Below are 20079 nucleotides of genomic sequence, written 5' to 3'. Positions count from 1 at the left end.
ATATATATATCCATACTGCTTGATTAGCAAGATACAGTTGAGAAAGTATAAACGACATTATCATTACAGAGTCCAAAGAGTACTTTATTAAAATACTTAGTATTGAATCTAAAGGCTGAAATAAGAGGGGGAGGGGAATGCCAGAACCTTGGCACCGTATGTAGAGTATATTTCCATCCTTATTATGAGCTAAACTGATAACTGTTTCACTATCATTACTCTCATCATCTCTTCATTTATGTTCTGTCTCCTAGCTCCATCTAGCTGCTGGTTGCCGAGACTCCTTCCTCTCCATCTACTCCACAGATAAGAAGAGATAACCCTGGCATCGTCCACACTCCTCTACGTTACACGTCTGAATTGTGTACAGCTATCTGTGAAACGATCATTCTATGTGGAGCAATGATGTCGTGTACCGGTGGTTTATTGCCAGTTGGTCTTTAACTTCTGTCATCTGATATCTAACCTAGTTCATATTATTTCGTTTTGTCCTTATCCATTTGTCTACCTGTATTACTCTATACATACGATCCAATTATCATTTCATTTAATGAACATTCTGCCTTGCAGGTAGTGAGGTTAAGACTGATTTCCTTTACTACCATATGAAATGCATAAAAGAAGACTAGTATGGGGCAAGACCAATGAGGTAGACCAAATGAGTCAGTTGACAATATGGCCTACTAAACGTATTGCCTGTCAGGAAAAATGATCACTGGACCATGTATGGAAATTAGGTTTGGACCAAATGGCATTAGACCAAGTTGTAGACCAAGTGGCAATTTACCATACTGGTGCACATATTTGAAAAGTGTGCAATTCTGAACACGTCCATGCTTGAGCCTTCTTCTTGTGTGTCTTTACACTTACTTTGAAAAAGAAAAAACAACTTCCTTTAACGACCGTGTCTGCAAAATGTGTGTTTAGTGCCTCGAAATGAATCATGTACCATATATATAAAGTGCACAATACACTGTAAATCTACCCTGTCAATTAATTTTCATAACCCCCCCCCCCCTCCCCCCAACATAAACTTTCCACCTTTTAGTGGTTATGTCATGGAGTATTGGCAAAATTTAAAGTCGGTATGATCATATGCTTCAAATCAATTTACTTATTAAAAATATACGTTTATTCTTTATAGTGACAATTACACCTTGTGGAATGGTAAGGACGTATATATACTCACCCCCTAATCTGATAAACTTTTAAGCTAGTATTGTGGTAGTCTAATTCATGTTTGCATAAGACGATGAAAGGAGAATCTACATGTGGTGCTTTCTTCAACATAAGGTCACAAAATGAAATTCAGATGGATTATTTACCATTCTCCATGATGGGCATTAATTGTGCTACAATGTGCTAACTGTACCCAACAGTCTAAATGGAGATCACATTCTATCTGTTCATACTCATGTATCATGGATGCAGCTTGGATTGTGTGTTTGGAGCGACTCTGTCTTAAAGTTTACAAGTTGATGACCGTGTGGCTCAAGACGATAAATCAATCTATAAATCTGTGTCCTGCGTAACATTGTTCATGTCTTCACACAAAGCCATAGGCAGCTTAGGTTAGTGATGACAAATCATTTATTGAGATTTGAGAATCACAAGGGCTTTGAATATTAGTATGTGCTCACACTCTCTAGCCTTCATGATGTATTGCATTTCAAGAAGTGGGCTAGGCGGGGAGAAGCCACCAGATTGTGCCATACTTTATCAATGTGAATGGATGATATACATCCTGTACATTATTCTTTGTTGGGATGAGAGCTCGAGATATATTGGCTGTCATATCCCATGCAGGATTTGTTTCTTTTCATGTCTATATCAATCAGTATTCCTCGGAGTGAAGAAGAAAAACAAAACAAACCAACAAAAATAACACTCTATGGAAGTAGTGAGCAATAAAACTGTCTGAAGCTTGAATAGAGCTTTAGGCTTTGTCTTGTAATCAATCAATACGGATTGATCGCAAGTCCTTTAATCATGCACAAACTTACAATCTCCCATCTCTTTAGTACAGATTTGTTATCACGGGCGGATCCAGGGGGTGCCCACCCCACCCCACTCCCCTCCCACCCCACCCTCTGCACATTAAGTTTGGACACTATAAAACATGGTGCTAATTTTTAATTGTAAGATACGTCAGCTGTTATTTATCAATCATCATCATGTTACCTTTGCTTTAATTTATTATTTAATCAATCTGCAAGAAAGATTGTTTTTCTCTGAAAAATTTAGGAAGCACAAAGCTAATGATCATATTAGTAGTAGTATTCATTACAATGTAAGAAATACAAGAGGTAAACTGAAATGACTCATTTCATGTCAGCTTATGTTTAGAACTGCTCAATTCTTGGACTTTGAGACACCAAACGACCAAATATCTTTGACTTACCGGTACCCTTTTATAGTATTTGAAATTACAATTATGTCATGGATATTGTCATCAGGGACAGTCAATACTTTGTGCTTAACAGTAATTAATTTTCAAGACAAGTTCTTGAGAAAGGAAATTACCATGATCTGTCCATGCATGCTCAGGTAAGTTAAGATACTGGTATTGCAATATTTCATAGGAAGCGACGTGAAGAATAAAGTGAAAAGCTTACATTGTGCTTGAGAAAGATAGCCCAAGCTCCATACCTATGGCTTTTGGGGGTGGGGGGGGGGGGGAAGAGATTTCATGTTCCAGCAGTTCTTGAAGTGGAAACTGGTCAATTTTGTTATTCTTCATTCACTTGTCCCCCCCCCCCCCCTTCCACCAAAATTATTGAGAAATATTTGGCATAAGAATGAAATGCAACAATATATTTCCATCTGAAAGAAATTTTGTGACTAGAATTATTTTCATAAAACAAGTACGGTACCTAAACAGTAATGCTATTATAATTATTATTTTTTATTGAAAATTGATTTCTCACTTTCAGTTCTTAACTAAATTTTTTTGTATAATTTTTTTGCAGAAATACTTTAATTACGGAATGAAAAGAATGAAATTTGATGAACACAGTTCACTATGTCTGTGTACCAATGTTGTACTTGTAATTCCTCGTCCATTCGCTAAAATTTTAGTTTCCAGATTATTGTAACCTCGATGTAATAGTATGTTACTCTTTCTATATTTCCCATACCGGTAAGCATACATGAACATTGCAACTTGAAGGGCACAAAACCTAATTTTGATGTCAACCAAACAATATTTTGACCAGGCTCGTGACAAAACACTTTATTTTGTGAAATGCGATGTTAAGATTATTACGAAAAAGAAATCCTCTCATATGCCCTATCCAGTCATAAAGAAAGGGTATGCAGTATTTAATTTTGTCTGAATATGTACAATTTCTGATTTCTTTTGTAAAACTGTATATAAGATAAACTATGGAATGTTATGAAATTGTATTTGTATAAAGAAGCATGACTGCTCAATATGGTCTTTGTTCAAAATAAAGATTCATGTCTGACATAATATATAAATATTGAATTTGTTGCATTTATTGAATTATCCAAAGTATTTGTTGTACCCATACTTCAAAAGTATAAGCAAATCCTCTTTGCTTAATTGCATAAGAGTAGTAAGACATATTTGAAATTAACATGAAATTTCATTCATGCAGCTAGTTTTTTTTCATTATGAGGCATTCATAGACTATTCAGAGCTCTACACTAACATTTTCACAGAGGTCCCGATTGATATCAAGGCCAGCATAAATTGACCGTTGTTGAAACTGAAATTAAGTCAAAATTCAAAAGCTCTCCTTCACCACCTTGTAAGACAGTTCCTAGAATGAACACCTTCATAGGCATCAACACAATTACTCTTAGATATTCTTCTGCAGTGGCGATTCTAGATTTGGGGGCCAAAAACATTCTTCCAGATTCTAACCAGATACATGTATATCATTAAACCTTGTGCCAAGAGGTAGATCTCAGATGATTACTTCATTCCTGCATTGTAGGGCAAATGACACAAAGTAGGACTTTAGAAGACATCTCCCATCAAGTTTTAAGATAATACTCATTTATTGTGTCATCCTTGTTGTTACAATGGCTGATCATGAGGCAGTACGATCTCTATTGCAACTCTTTGGATGCATCAAATATCTTTTGAAACCTCGAGTCGGCAGGTAGTTAAAGCCCCACTGCACTACTTGTAGCTACTTGCGCCCTCTATATAGCAAACAATTCCGAAGCGATACCCGTTGATCCCCATGATCCCCTTTTTCGTGTGTTAATTGAGAGCTGATTTGATGAGATAACCACCTGTCAGTGACCTTGCAGGGAGGTCTAATACGCCCTGGCCAAACTTGTACAGACGGGCTTTAAATGATTGCCTCATGAAGAGCTAATGGCACATGGGACTTATCATGGCATACATGTACCAAATCTTGTTTGCATCTTCACTTCTATATCAAGTCGCCCTTGTTACAGTGGCTGATTAAGAGGAGATGTACATCAGCTTTTTGGGTGCACCAGATACCGCTTAAAACCTTGAGCCAAGAGGAAGATCTCAGAGGACTCCTTCCGACTTGCCTCAGGCCTAAGTATCTTCACTGAACGGAAGCTTTCTACCAAGTCCCTTTTCAACAACCCTGTGTCATGCCCATCCCACAATTTCACCAGGAAGTGACCGTTCTCACACAAGACTTTTGTGGCGAAACCCATCGCTGTCCGCGCAAGGGCGATGATCTGTTCATGATCCATGGCATGGATTCCTGTAGCGTTCGGAGCCATGTCGCTTAAGACAGCATCGGACAGTCTCTTGTCTAAATGACCCAGTATCCGCTCTTGGACGGCAGGGTCGGTAAAGTCGCTCTGACCTAGCATGATGGCGCCCTCTATAGGCTGCATGTGAAGCAGATCTACAGCGATGACAATTCCCCTGGGTTTGGCAGGATCTGTTGTGTCATGATAAGTGAGAAGAAAAATATATTTTGGTGAGGACCATGCATGAACACCATAAAAGATGTTTAAAATGTACATTTGATATCAACCCCAAATTTACAAAATATTACAAATAACTGTAAAGTATTCAGACAGGTACACATAGAAGCAGTGCCACATTCAGAAAATAATCTTTACATTACACAGAAAGAGTAATCATGTTTTTTGGTGCAAATAATATATAATAATAATAAATTCCATAATAATACCTGAAATAATACACACTTACTTTGCAAAGCAGAGTTAGTCCTTTCAACAGCCATTTGTGTCCATGAGCCAGGTGCTGCTCCACAATCGATGACAGTGTTACCAGGTTTCAAGAGTCTGTACCTGGAGTCTATCTCAAGGAGTTTGTATGCACTTCTAGCTCTGTAGCTGTCAGCCTGTAAAAAATAGACATGGATTATTCAGTTTTTCTTTTCGAAAACCTTTTTTTTTCCTCTTCTTTTTTTCCAATCAATAAGTGTTCATTAATTTGCATTACAAAAACGTTAAGACTTCAATTATCAATCAGACTGAATTATATTGCTTCATAATAAATTAAATTGGGGGTTAGGTAATTGGTTTAATCATAAAAGTTGTTTGAATATTATAACAGGGTCCTGTTTACATACAAAATAAATAACTACATTGAATAGTGACCGACTTGGTTATGATAAACTTAATTTGAACATTACCTTAGTGACGATGATCATGAAATTATTTTCTTTTTTAAATTTGTGCTAAAAAATAAGATTTGGGGTATTTTAGAGGTTCATATCCTTAAATTTAGTACTTGATTAGGGAGACTGGCACAAACATTTGTAAAGTGTTAACATGCTCTCTCAAGTCACTTGCAGCTGGCCTGGGCAATACATAAATATCCACTCCAGCAAAGCATAGAGAGTCAATGCTAATGCGACTTGACCTCTAGCACTGCATACTTGCTGTGAGGCAGGTATTATTAGACCTATACACAAATATACACACCACACAATATTGCATAGACTGCACAAAATCATGCCGATGGGGCTGTAAGCAAAGTTTGACAGTAGACTTACAATTTGAATTTTTAATTATTCTTTTTAACATGTATTTTACTGCTATTTAGGTGTCATCAATTGTCACTAAACTAAAGTACTGATTTTTAGTGAAATCAGTTGAGTTTTGTACAGTGGGGTTTGAAATGTTGAGAATCAAAAGTGCTAGCGCTAGCTGCACAGCCAGGATAGTGATGCTCCTATGTGTGATAAATATCCACCTCCCCAACTTAATTGTACCCCCCCCCCCTCCTCAATTTAAATTTGTGATTTAGCTTCATAAAGAGTCATACCCTTGCTTGCTTGACAAAGGGATCGTTGACATGCCTGTTGATCCATTGTTGCGAGCTATGAGATTTGTTCTTCAGACCTGGCTTCTTTTTCCTCAAGACACCACTCAAATGAAGACTTCTTGTTGGGGAAAACATGCTTTGCGTCGACTGTGACGATACAAAAGCAGGAACACAGGTGCACATAGGGAATATGAAATTCCTTGACTGTGACATGATGGCGATTGTTGATAGAACTTGTTCAGAGAATGACGAAACTATTACTCAAGTCAAGTTAAAAGTTTAATAGAATTTGCACATTCAACTCACATAAATTTCAATATCTGGGACAACGCACCAAAAAACGTGTTGATTCTCAACTCATCCATTCTGATAATTCATACAAAGGATATATACGGCATCCAAAAATCTCCTGTATCGTGCAGTAAATATTGTTTTTCATAAGTCACATGAAGAAACTCATTGACCTGGCTAAGCGAGTGGTCTTATGCAGGACCATGTATATATATGCGTCAGTGACGACCTCCATCCAATGCCAGCGATTCTCGAGTATGCCGCCAGCTCAACCCGATAGGCTCGGGTGCCAACGACAGCTAGCGCAGGTGGTATAAAAAAAAAAAGGCATGCAGCGGTTCATAACATTGTACGTACAGTCGTACACGTGTATGAAAAAGTGGGCGTGGTTGAGGGCGTGGAATGGGTGTGTCTCACTGCCATGCATGGACTCCATACTATTTTCTTTTCATTTTATTTATTTCATATTTCTCATGTTACATATACATTTCAAAATAAAGTATAACTTATTTTTGTGTGATAAATTAACAATCAGTAATACATAATAAATAACATAAGGGTCAATATAGAGTAGGCCTGAGATGAATATGATGGGACCTACATGAAAGCATGCTTTAAAAAAAAATATTTTTCCTTCTCGAAACCCTTTGGCTTACCCCTACATCATAATAAACAACAACATAATAGACATATCGCCATCCTCATCACAAATGAGCATAATGATTTTACAGAGTCTACAGATCGTATTGATATTCCCCTAACTTTCTTCCTATCTCATTCCTTCTCCCTCTCTCTCTCTCTCTCTCTCTCTCTCTCTCTCTCTCTCTCTCTCTCTCTTCCCTTACTCATTTTCTCCCCTCTCTCTCCCTCTGTCTTACTCTCTTCTCTTTCTATCCTCTCTTGTGACATTCTTTATTGTATGCTACATGTACCGCATCGGAATACTTTAATTTTGTTTAGCTGACATATTCCCCTCTTTTCACCATAAATCTTTTAAAACCCAGTCTTATGCATTTTTTTCTTCAATTGACTCTCGGTCTGTGCCTGAGTTTAGTTATTGCACAGCTCGAGAGTCCTCTATTGATGTAATTGTAATGATGTATAATTATTGTTGTTATTGTTTATAATACTGTCCTTTTTGCAATATTTAGTGATGATAGTTTAGTTATTTGATATTTTGAATTATGTATGTATTCGTCACTGCTATTTTATTATATATTTGATTTAAATGTTATTTTGTACCCAAGACAGGTGTCATGCAGTCTTCGGACTGTTTGCTCTTGTTTTGATTTCAATAAATTCTTTATCATCACCATCATCATCGATCATCAATTCATCACCATCATCATCAATTTGATCATCAGTCATCATCAGCATCGTCATCATCATCATCGATCTTCAATCATCATCATCATCATCATCATCATCAATTCATGATCATCATTTTTATCATCATGATATACGGAATCGCCAATTGTTTAGCTGTTCAGATTGAAAGAGGCAACAACGACTTTACGCTTTATAAAACTTTCCACCTACAGATACATGCATTGCAATTCTGTTTTCATCAAACTTGGCATATGAATACTAAAAAATACATATTTCTAAATCGTTAAAAGCACCCCAAAAACATTCGATTCGATAGTCCGATGCGATTTTTAAGGTTTAGAGCTTTAGATACAGCGTCATGCACCAAAAAGTAATTTTTTTCGTCGATGGATTTTATTGTGAGCAAAAATCTCAAAAACATATATAGCACTGGCGTTGACGGGTCAAGTTTGAGTTATGTAGATATAATGATCAAGGACGGTAAGGACCTACAAAATATGACTGAATTGAAAGAGGCCTAATGAATTAAAAATAAATAAGTTATTTTAGATACTGATATTGCTTTAAAAGTGGTTACAATGCACTGTCATCTTGTTCTCCTTCACTATAACGGCAGATCAGATATGATGATAATAGGTCCACTTTTTCCTTTTAAAAATGCCCACAATTTATTGCCTGCAATTTCTTGGATAGAAACCTGAATAAATTTCTTATGAGCGAATTAGCCAATGCAGTCTGCCGAGCCTGCCGGACAGTTCAATGTCTCCCTCTTTGTGATATAGTTTGAGAAAGTTATACATGGAGTTCAACAAAAATTGTGTATTCTTCGAAACTGAGTGAAAATACGGGAAACCTTTCAACTACAAGAATTAAAAATAAACCACATAAAATCTCAATTTGTTTGTTCATTGTAATGTTTTGCATTGAGAGGTAAAACACTTCCATCCACCCTCCTTCAAACTTCTTCAAACCAATGATCATCCCTTGCATGCATTGAGAACTTCTCAATGAGAAGTCACTTTGCGCGGGAAACAATAACGCCCTCATTGTATTTCCTCATTGTTATTATTGTATGTATTTGTGCTCGAATTTATAGACACCGATTGAAAGAAATTTGAAATGGTAAATGACATTTTCTCAAATTAAGTTTGTAAAAGGCTATGACTTGAGCGCATTCAGAGTAAGATGTGGACTAAGATTTTCTTTTATTCCTGGATATTACAATCGAAACTTTCGAGAAAAAAACGGTTTGGCCTAATTCGTCTCCTCCAGGAGTCCACACCATGTTGTAGATAACTAGACAAGCAATTCAACTTTAAAAATGAACATCAAAAGTTTGAAGTGTAGGCCTAATTTGAAATGCCGTATATGAAGATGTCTCACTGGCCTGCCAACCTTCTATGACAAAAATCAGAAATACAACACCTTTTTTGTATAGTTTATACACAATAAGAAAGACATCTCCCCCATCATTCTTAGACGTTGTTTTGGACTTGAAGGCAGTAAAATAAGTTTCTCTCAAAATACGATTGTCAGCTTAATTTTGAATAGAGTTGTTTCATCTTACTTCTCGATGTCATTCATAAGCGCATTACTTACAGATGGGAAGTCCAAACAAAGTTTGTAGTTCGGGAAAAATAAGTTTATGTGCCTCATTATACGGGATAATAATTATACAACCTGCTTTCATACACCCTTTGAGGATCAAACGACACCCAGCACAATCACGAAATTGAGTGGGGATAAAGTTATACCGAGTTATTCAGTGTGCTACTAGCTAGGCATAACCATTCATTTTTATTTTGTCAATACAATGAATAACATTTTTTGCAAAATATTATTATTTAAGTTTTTTTTCAATATCATATTAAAAAAGAAATGCCCAATATTTTTTTATTTAACCATAAACAATTACATTCTTTGTTAAAATAAATGATAAAAAAAAAAGATAACTAAAGAGCGTAATCGAATGAATCTTTCTTGAATATTTGGTGGCTCTGATAAGAGCCGTATGTAGTAAATATGGTGTGAACCAATTTACTTGGAGGTGGTGTACTTGGTGACAGCCTTGGTGCCCTCAGAGACGGCGTGCTTGGCCAGCTCTCCGGGGAGGAGGAGTCTGACAGCGGTCTGGACCTCACGGCTGGTGATGGTGGACTTCTTGTTGTAGTGGGCAAGACGGGAAGCCTCGGCGGCGATGCGCTCGAAGACATCGTTGACGAAACTGTTCATGATGGACATGGCACGGCTGGAGATACCAGTGTCAGGGTGAACCTGCTTCAGCACCTTGTAGATGTAGATTCCGTAGCTTTCCTTTCGGCGTCTTCGCCTCTTCTTGCCCCCGCTAGGTCTGGGGGCCTTAGCCTTCTTGGATCCCTTCTTTCCAGCTGGTTGTGCTTTAGCAGGCATGATGATTGTGATTCTCACGAATACTGGTGTACATTTGGAAGCGTCCGATATTTATATCAAACGCCGGGATCCAAAACGTACCGGCCACGGTATGCAAATAAGGATCGGAAGCGCACCAGCTTTCACCAATCCAAATCAGTGCTTTCAGCAGTTGGGTAGTGCGCAAACTCAGTTCAATCGTGTATGCAAATATGGCTAGTGGGGAAACCCAACGGTTTTGTCTTTTGTTCAATAGTGTGAACTGCGCTTACCCTCGTATATGGGGAAGTACACGTAGGAAAATGGTGGAATTGTAGAAATGCATCAGGAACCCGCACATGTATGTTGTACCATGTACTAAATATGTAATAATTTGATACTACTACCACAGAAAATAATGTGTCGGATTCATTAATTATTATATTTAGTGAATATTATAGCCTAGCTTGGATCCTTGATGCATATACTTCTATTTTTTTTCTTTTTCGTCCGAACCGATAACACGTGGTGGACGTGTGTTGAAAAAGATCTTTATATTTTGAGGGCCATATAGTCTAAGTAAAGAGCATTACCAGCATATTTATAATTGTAATATCGCCAAAAGAAATAAACTGAATTATACTGGGCATTGAATACTACCTAGGCTATTGGTTATAATTATATTGCACATAATTATAGGATCGAATGTTTAGATTATGTATGTATATAGAGTATGCAAAGAGTTTAGTCAAATCTCGCCTGTTTTGGCGGTTTGGTGAAAATCAAATGCTTTCATAATTTTACAGGAATAATCAAAATTTGAGCATTCCTACTATAAATATATGAATTTACATTTTTGTTACAGCAAATATTCTCACTTATGATGGCGTTATATTCTATTTCATTGTTGGATGTCCTTCCCTGAACTCATCAATATTTGTGTATACAAATAAAAATGACACAAAATGTTGTGATTTGTGGTTCATCACCAAACGAATTAAGCCTATAAAGATAATTGTTCCATACAAATATAGAAACAAAATTCTCACAGAATCCACAAAAAAAAAACAACAACTGAATGTTCAAGATTACAAATAAATGACATGCCGGTGCCAAACAATATTGGTAGAAAATGTATAATGGCCGAGTGATGAGCATAGATAGATAAGGAAATCCGGGTTTGAATATATAAGGCCCGACACCATGTGCAAATGGGAGTTGTGGTTTTATCGAAGATGATGCCCAGTAAGTTTTGGGGTGTTTTTTTTTTCTTCATTTCACTAGTTCAAAAACCAATTTGATTTACTGCAAGATAAACAATCCAAATAAATCGTAGCAAATTCCTCTCATAATACGATTCCCATACCAGAGCTCAATCCTTTTTATTATCGTTTTTTGGCTACATTTCACAACATTTTCATTTATTAACTTTGTATTACCTTTAATATTAATTGTGTTCATTGTTTTTTATCTAGCTTGTAAATATGTCAGTTTTAGTAATTATGTTCCCTTATTCTTGTTCATTGTTTGTTTATATCTACATGTAAACATGTTATAATGGACCTCTGCTCTTGCAGCCGAGTCTGGAATAAATCGTCAGTTAATGGCGTACAATACTATCGTCATTTCGATTTCACGGTTAGAATGGGCGCCAATAGGTACAATGCACTTCCGTCTCTTGAGCTGGCAGAAACGAAAGACTGTCTTTTCACCAACATCTAGGGCTTTATATTGTAAGTTTTCAAGTCATGCTATCAAGTGATTACGTTTAAATACAAATGTAAATGGACAGGACCCAACCTTCTTCATTTACATAATTTGTCAATTACCATTAGGCGGCCAATTGCTTTCTTGACAAGTGAACTCGGGCTTTAAATTCCGATTACCTAATTACTTATCATACATTTCATATTACATTACATGTATCAATAAAATTAATGTCAGAGACGAGTTTATCTAATTATTTCTTTCTTGAAGATTTGGTGGCTCTAAAAAGAGCCGTTGTTTGTTGCTGGTAAGAAAGTAACTTCTTATCCTCCGAATCCGTAGAGGGTACGTCCCTGTCGCTTCAGGGCGTAGACGACGTCCATGGCGGTGACGGTCTTCCTCTTGGCGTGCTCGCAGTAGGTGACGGCATCACGGATGACGTTCTCAAGGAAGACCTTGAGGACTCCACGGGTCTCTTCGTAGATGAGACCGCTGATACGTTTGACTCCTCCACGTCGAGCAAGACGACGGATGGCTGGCTTGGTGATTCCCTGGATGTTATCACGCAGAACCTTGCGATGACGCTTGGCGCCTCCCTTTCCGAGTCCCTTTCCTCCTTTACCACGTCCAGACATGATTGATTTGTATGTTGTGTATCGACGAGTCGAATATGATATTTATCGGCGAGAGAGCAGTATATATACCCCTATTCCGAACCTGGAGGGAACACTACTGTATGCTCTTGGGCTCCTTTCCTTTGTCGGGCAATGAGGGCAGTATTAGACATCTTATTTGCATACGTCGACGGCCCCACAAAGCGTATTTTGAGTACTTAAATACACATATTTTCAACAATTTGAAGACAAATATTGCATGTACAATGTCGACATGATATTGAAATGATTAATATACGCTGTTTTATAAGAATAATTTTTATTACATTTATCCTAAAATATATGTTTTTAGTGAAAATGTTCATGAATCACGCAAAACAAAGATCGGAATACACTTATGAGCAACTGCGATATTTACATAGGCCTTTTATACACTACCTTAAAAATGTATACTTCTTTTTTCATTCTACGTCTAATTTCTTTGGTGTTTTCCAACATAAATTTCGATGAAATTAAATTCTAATCATACACTGCTTTTTAGTAGTCATCTACATAGTGAAAGATAGGTATTTAAAATATGTTTATCAATTAAAAATCGCAAACAAACAGGAAAATGTGTTTCGAATCATACATCGTTCACAGTATTCATGTATCCTTTGGCGCATAACGTACCGACTCTATTCGCGACGCGATTGGTCGTCAATCTTGCAAAGGCGGGGCTTCACAAATTTGCATGCGTAATTGATTCGTGCGGCAGGTGCATCGTGGAGAAGGTCTTACTTTTATGAAGGTAAAATTCAAACGGAATCGGGAGTAAATCTTGAATAAAACGTACTAATAGTATATTCAGCATGCTTTTGGATCGCAATAAGGTGCCAAAGTAGTAAATTAGTATACTGTTTTTGATATTATTGTGATATAAATTGAAGCACGATATCAGGCGATACGTTGACAAGAGGATCGTCATGCCGCTAGCAAAGGCTTGCGAATGGTCAACACGAGTAGACCAATGGTAAACCAGAGTTTCACTATCCAATCAACGCCCTTGATATCGCCCATATATAGCTCAGCCGCGAATTTTAAAAATTCAGTTATTGTTTCATCTACGAACGATCGACAAAATGGCCCGTACCAAGCAGACAGCACGTAAATCTACCGGAGGAAAGGCTCCCCGCAAGCAGCTCGCCACCAAGGCAGCTCGCAAGTCCGCCCCAGCCACCGGCGGAGTCAAGAAGCCCCATCGTTACAGGCCCGGTACCGTCGCTCTCCGTGAGATCCGTCGTTACCAGAAGAGCACCGAGCTTCTCATCCGCAAGCTCCCCTTCCAGCGTCTGGTCCGTGAGATCGCTCAGGACTTCAAGACCGAGCTCCGATTCCAGAGCTCCGCAGTCATGGCTCTTCAGGAGGCCAGCGAGGCATACTTGGTCGGTCTCTTCGAGGACACCAACCTGTGCGCCATCCACGCCAAGCGTGTCACCATCATGCCCAAGGACATCCAGCTGGCCCGCCGTATCCGTGGCGAGCGTGCTTAAATCGCTCTTTTAATCTTTTGATTAAACGCAAAACCGGCTCTTTTCAGAGCCACTACATTTCCAAGAAAGATTCAGATTACTTACTCTCCTGTTTAGTGTGTATATCTCTCATAATTACTCCATTCTTTTAAATATTCTATAATTTATGCTTTCCTGTATTTTTCTAGATCTATTGCTATTCATATTGGCATGATAATTTTTAACACGATAGCAAACGTATAAGAATAACAGGTATGAGAGCCTTTTTTGGAGAGGGGGGGGGGAGAGGAAACATTTAATTATTCATTGGTTCAAATTTACCCTCTGAAACGTGCAGGAACTTGCTTCTATTTAAATCCCCCTATAAAAGCAAATCAAATATTTTAGAGTTCCTATCGATCAGTTCATTTAAAAAAAAAAACCTTGATAGAGATTGAATTATGAAAGCCAGAGGGGAGGGAATCCTTGATCGAAATCCATACATGCATGGGGAGTTGATTACTGAGCAATGTACTCGAAACATGACATGCATGGCAAACACCCGAAAAAATTTTGTAAATTTTGAAGAAAAAAAAACGGACCCATTTTTAATGGTATTTTTGTTAAACATGGGACCTAAGTGACCCATTAAAGGCGGCACACCCCGTATGTTCTAAGATGTGATTATCCCCTCCCCCCCCCCCCCCCGGGCTTCTCAGCTCTAGTACCTGGGGAAATATTAGGCCTAATTCCCGGAAATAATGCTGATTTTGAATTAGAAAGTTGAGGACAGTTTATTACATATTGATCATTATTTTGATCTCTTTGTTCTAAAGTTAGAAAAATAAAGAATCTGAGGATATGTATTTCAACGATAGCTACAACTAAATTATTAATAAGTAATGTCGGTCGGTTTCACCTTGTTTTGGGCCTCTGTATATAGTGGTGCACGCACGATTGAAATGATGAATGAACAAAACTTGTTGAAACTGACCAATGGCATTTGTAAAGTACAACAGACTATAAAATACCAAGTTCATTAATACTATTAGGGTAACCCCCTCCTACTAATTTTTCAAAATATCCGGACAAAAATCTAGGAATGAGGGTTTTACAGAAACATCTTTGGATCTTGAGGTGGTAATCGTAGCTAGCTGCGGCCACCAGGGATATATTTATGCATGTTCATAATTTCACAATTCATTGGAGTTAACATCACATGAAAAAGAATATAATATAACAAATCATTTTCAATTTTACAATCCATTTGAATCGACTTCACAAGAAAAAGAATATAAAAATGTCATTATCAAAGACAAGTTGCAACTATATTAAACAGTTGAAAAAATGAACACACAAAGGTGATGAAACATAAGCGAATAGAGCTTTCAAATGTGTAATATTATGCAGATCAAATTCCTAAAGAATTGTGAGCTATTTAGAAAGAACAAGAAAAATTCAACAGCAATAACACTTACAAGTACAATACAAAAGAGGTATATTGTTAAGTCTATTAAAATGTCTTATAGATCACATAGAATTAAATTTTATGTTCGGTATAATGAGATATAGATTTATATATTGCAAGTGATATCTTACATGACTGTGTGAAATGATAATACATTTGAGTGCTCTTTTAGGAGTTTGGTGATTTTATATTTCGAATATCGTTAGGTAGAGAATTCCATACATCTGGACCTCTATGTCTACATACTCTCCATCTCCCTAGCAGGGGGAGGGTGGGGGCACAACAGGCCCACACCCCCGCTCAGGGGCGTCGCTAGACCTTTTTCAGTGGGGGGGTGTAGAGGCCAACAATTACCGACAAAACTAGCCACCAATTACCGACAAAATTAAATGTCCAATATCTACAAATTCAACCCTATAAACCTGGGGCCGAAGGCTAAATTGCTTTTCCTATGGACTATCTATAGTACTTGCATTATGCGCAAAATGGTCATTTTCCTCGACGACATAAATATACGAATTATTTCTTCTATTTAGTCAGCATCATAGCTATATATTTTAATGCAGGCGCGGAGCTAGGATCTTATTTTAGCGAGGGGCGGTAGTGAGCAAGAGAATCACTTTAAAGCGCGCTCATTAGTGGGGTGTGGGTGATGGGCCTCCCGCGCGAAGCGCGGAAGCTTAGACGTTTCCTTAAATTATTAGGAAAAGAAGACGATTAATTGTACCGTTTTCGACTGGTAATCCTTGGCTGTATGAAGTCCCCCCCCCCCTCCTTTGCGCGGAAGCTTTGACGTTTCATTAAATTATGAGAAAAAGCAGACGAGTCGGTGTACTGTTCTCGACTCTTAATCCTTATCTGAATGAAGCTTCCCCCTCCCGCGCGAAACGCGGAAGTTTTGACGTTTGATTAAAATATTAGAGAAAGAAGACGATTGGTCGTACCGTTTTCAACATTAATAACCCCTATTCATCTGAATTCAGTTTCCCCCTCTCGCGCGAAGCGCGAAAGCTTTGACGTTTCCTCATATTATTAGAGAAAGAACACGATTCGTTGTACCGTTTTGACTCCAAATAAGCCCTATTAATTTGTCTGTATTCAGTTTCCCCCTCTCGCGCGAAGTGCGGAAGCTTTGACGTTTCCTTAAATTATTGGAGAAAGAACACGATTCGTTGTACCGTTCTCGACTCGTCTAAATGAAGGTTTCCCCTTCTGCGCGAAGCGCGGAATTTTTGGCGTTTCATCACAATATAGAGAAAGGAAGACGATTCCTCGTACCGTTTTCGAATCTTATTAAGCCCTATTCATCTGAATTCAGTCTCTCGCGCGAGGCGCGAAAGCTTTGAAACTTCCTCAAGTTATTAGAGAAAGTACACGATTCGTTGTACCGTTTTCGACTCTAAATAAGCCCTGTTAATTTTGTCTGAATTCAGTTTCCCCTCTCGCGCGAAGCGCGGAAGCTTGGACGTTTCCTGAAATTATTAGGAAAAGAAGACGATTAATTGTACCGTTTTCGACTGGTAATCCTTGGCTGTATGAAGTCCCCCCCCCCCCCCCCCGCGCGAAGCGCGAAAGCTTTGACGTTTCATTAAATTATTATAAAAAAGAAGACGATTTGCTGTACCGTTCTCGACTGTTTATCCTTTTCTGAATTCAGTTCCCCCCTCCGGCGCTTTGCGCGGAAGCTTTGACGTTTCATTAAATTATGAGAAAAAGCAGACGAGTCGGTGTACTGTTCTCGACTCTTAATCCTTATCTGAATGAAGCTTCCCCGTCCCGCGCGAAGCGCGGAAGTTTTGACGTTTGATTAAAATATTAGAGAAAGAAGACGATTGGTCGTACCGTTTTCAACATTAATAACCCCTATTCATCTGAATTCAGTTTCCCCCTCTCGCGCGAATCGCGAAAGCTTTGACGTTTCCTCATATTATTAGAGAAAGAACACGATTCGTTGTACCGTTTTGACTCCAAATAAGCCCTATTAATTTGTCTGTATTCAGTTTCCCCCTCTCGCGCGAAGTGCGGAAGCTTTGACGTTTCCTTAAATTATTAGAGAAAGAACACGATTCGTTGTACCGTTCTCGACTCGTCTAAATGAAGTTTTCCCCTTCTGCGCGAAGCGCGGAATTTTTGGCGTTTCATCACAATATAGAGAAAGGAAGACGATTCCTCGTACCGTTTTCGAATCTTATTAAGCCCTATTCATCTGAATTCAATTTCTCTCTCTCGCGCGAAGCGCGAAAGCTTTGACACTTCCTCATATTATTAGAGAAAGAACACGATTCGTTGTACCGTTTTCGACTCTAAATGAGCCCTGTTAATTTTGTCTGAATTCAGTTTCCCCCTCTCGCGCGAAGCGCGGAAGCTTGGACGTTTCCTGAAATTATTAGAGAAAGAAGACAATTCGTTTCATATTTTCGACTCGTCTAAATGAAGTTTCCCCTTCCGCGCGAAGCGCGGAATTTTTGGCGTTTCATCACAAAGAAAGGAAGACGATTCGTCGTACCGTTGTTGACTCTTAAACCTTGTTTGAATTTAGTTTCCCCGAAAATGTTAAACCTCTGATTTCTTTAGCTGATATTATAGGCAAGTGAAACTTCGAGAATATACAAGTATTGTAGTTGTAGTCACTCTCGAAGTCGTCACAGTGGATAAGTAGTCACAGTTCGTAGGGAAAAAAACTTGTCGGCCGACCGACAATATACATCTCACCGACTTCAAACTTCTGCATTGTTATAGTACACGAGGATCGAGCAAGAATACCGACAAAGCTGACCCGACACAGCAACATATTTACCCGTGTCTTTCTTGCTCCCTCGACGAGACGACTCCACCCAACAACCCCCTTCTCTCTTTTACTCCCACTCCTCCTCTCTCAGACTCTTACCTCCCCTCTCTCTCTTCTCTTTCATCCCCCGTTTCTTTTGTTTCCCTTTCACTCTTTTTTCTTCTTTTTTCCTTTTTTTTTCTTTTCTTTCTTTTCCTTTCTTTCCCCTCCTCCCTCTTTTTCTTTCTTCTCTTTTCTTTCCTTTCTTTTCCTTTCTTTCCTTTCTTTTCTTTTCTTTCTTTTCTTTTCCTTTTTTTTTCTTCTTTTCTTTTCCTTTTTTTTTCTTCTTTTCTTTCCCTTTTCTTCTTTTCTTTCCCTTTCCCTCTCTTTTTCCCCCTCTTTTTTCCCTCTCTTTTTTTCCCTCTCTTTTTTTTCCCTCCCCCTTTTCTCTTTTTTCCCGACGGCAGCGCAATTTTACCGACAATATCCTGACAGGTGGGGGGGGGGTGTCGCACCCCCCCACACCCCCCCTTTGGCGACGCCCCTGCCCCCGCTTCGAAACCCAGTCAGTTGCGATAACGGGCGTTTAAAATTAATTGATTTGAGTAATTTAGTTTGGGATTGTGTCCTCCCATGTACAGTATATGCAGGGAGGTGTTTATATAACTACTAGTATATTGGTATTAAATGTAGTGACCATGTCAGTGGGATGGAGTTATATATTCATCCCTGTAAGCCTATAATGCGTTCTGCAAAATTATGATAGCATTTCTTTTTAGCTTATGAAGACATGTAGCCGAGCCTTGTATGTCGCCCCACCCCTCCCGCCGTTTTGAACATGCTTGATGGCACGGACTATTTCATTGTACAGAAGGGACACTATTAGGAAATGGTGTAGCGACATTATATCAATATGATTTTATTAGTGATGTAATTGCATTAAAAGTTTATTTTTATAATTATTACACTCATTTCATATACTTATATGAACAAATGTTATTACAACATCTAGAAATTACTTATTCATACTTGTATTTTTAACCCATTTGTGTAATGGATAATTCATGTTATTTGTAAACAAAACTTCCCAGGCACTTGCCATGTGCACGTGCGCGAGTCTACATACTATCTGCTGTGATAACTCGATCGCAGCTAACGCTCCGACGCCGATTTAGATCGCAGCAAACTAACTAGACACACACAAACAAGTTGAATCTAACTGTGGAAATCATCAGTTCATTAGATGTCAAGAAACTACAAATCCTGCCCAGGACGTGTACGTGTTTAGCGGAATATCTGGTAAGATCAGTTTAGAAAAGGCAATTTCTTATAAAGCGAAGAAAATCCTGATCAATATCATGCTAAAACTGTACACTATATTTAATTTATGATTATTAATTTAACTCTCATACCGGTGATCATGCACTATAGATATCTAGTAGACCTATGTCAATAAATGATTCCATTTCCAGCCATGCCTTGCTTGCATGCGAGACCACATGTTTTGGCATGGGTGCAGCGTAAATGTTGATTCATCTTGTCGTTCGGAAATTCAACCGGGCAGACTTGAAACGACATTATACAGTCATCAGTAACATTTGGATCATCGATGCATGTGTGGTGAATGATGATGGTGATGTTTACAATAAATTCTGGATTATTTATTTTTTTATTTTTAATTTATCAAGTGTTTGTGAACCTGTCCATGCATGAGAAGGCCGATGATGATTGAATGATAAGATGTCAGATGATGATAAAACATGCTTAAAAAAAGTTTTTTTGCTAAT

At 38.2% G+C, this 20079-nt stretch overlaps 5 protein-coding genes across 9 annotated transcripts in view; 2 read left to right on the top strand and 3 right to left on the bottom strand.

Moving 5' to 3' along the window:
* LOC586135 (regulatory-associated protein of mTOR) overlaps positions 1 to 3480 on the top strand; it is a 41930-nt gene extending 38450 nt beyond the window's left edge. For all 4 annotated transcript variants that reach the window (XM_030984660.1, XM_030984658.1, XM_030984659.1 and 1 more), the window contains one exon: positions 255 to 3480. In XM_030984660.1, the coding sequence (XP_030840520.1) occupies positions 255 to 320 (66 nt within the window). In that variant the 3' untranslated portion in view covers positions 321 to 3480. The remainder of the gene's footprint in view (positions 1 to 254) is intronic.
* Positions 2145 to 10782, bottom strand: LOC373347 (late histone L1 H2b). Of its 2 annotated transcripts, XM_011671399.2 has the most exons (2): positions 9921 to 10782; positions 2145 to 2475 (listed from the first exon to the last, which is right to left on the bottom strand). In XM_011671399.2, exons 1-2 carry the CDS (start codon positions 10286 to 10288, stop codon positions 2463 to 2465), a joined length of 381 nt encoding a protein of 126 aa, XP_011669701.1. In that variant the 5' UTR covers positions 10289 to 10782; the 3' UTR covers positions 2145 to 2462.
* LOC582250 (rRNA methyltransferase 2, mitochondrial) lies at positions 4262 to 7056 on the bottom strand. The gene is made up of 3 exons (XM_782210.4): positions 6260 to 7056; positions 5177 to 5330; positions 4262 to 4901 (listed from the first exon to the last, which is right to left on the bottom strand). Exons 1-3 carry the CDS (start codon positions 6470 to 6472, stop codon positions 4459 to 4461), a joined length of 810 nt encoding a protein of 269 aa, XP_787303.3. The 5' UTR covers positions 6473 to 7056; the 3' UTR covers positions 4262 to 4458.
* A 1494-nt stretch (positions 10783 to 12276) lies between the features above and the next one.
* Positions 12277 to 12588, bottom strand: LOC373343 (late histone gene L2 H4). Its single transcript, NM_214550.1, is given in 1 exon segment — positions 12277 to 12588. A coding segment is annotated over 1 exon segment (312 nt).
* Positions 12589 to 13318: 730 nt separating this feature from the next.
* LOC582332 (histone H3, embryonic) lies at positions 13319 to 14154 on the top strand. The gene has a single exon (XM_003725387.3). It carries the CDS (start codon positions 13689 to 13691, stop codon positions 14097 to 14099), a length of 411 nt encoding a protein of 136 aa, XP_003725435.1. The 5' UTR covers positions 13319 to 13688; the 3' UTR covers positions 14100 to 14154.
* Positions 14155 to 20079: the final 5925 nt, after the last annotated feature.

The sequence above is a fragment of the Strongylocentrotus purpuratus genome, unplaced genomic scaffold (assembly GCF_000002235.5).
Source record: "Strongylocentrotus purpuratus isolate Spur 01 unplaced genomic scaffold, Spur_5.0 spur5_scaffold_14, whole genome shotgun sequence".
NCBI classification, from domain to species: Eukaryota; Metazoa; Echinodermata; class Echinoidea; order Camarodonta; family Strongylocentrotidae; genus Strongylocentrotus; species Strongylocentrotus purpuratus.
Note: the sequence above shows the minus strand (reverse complement) of the source record. Positions and strands in the feature narration are given on the sequence as shown.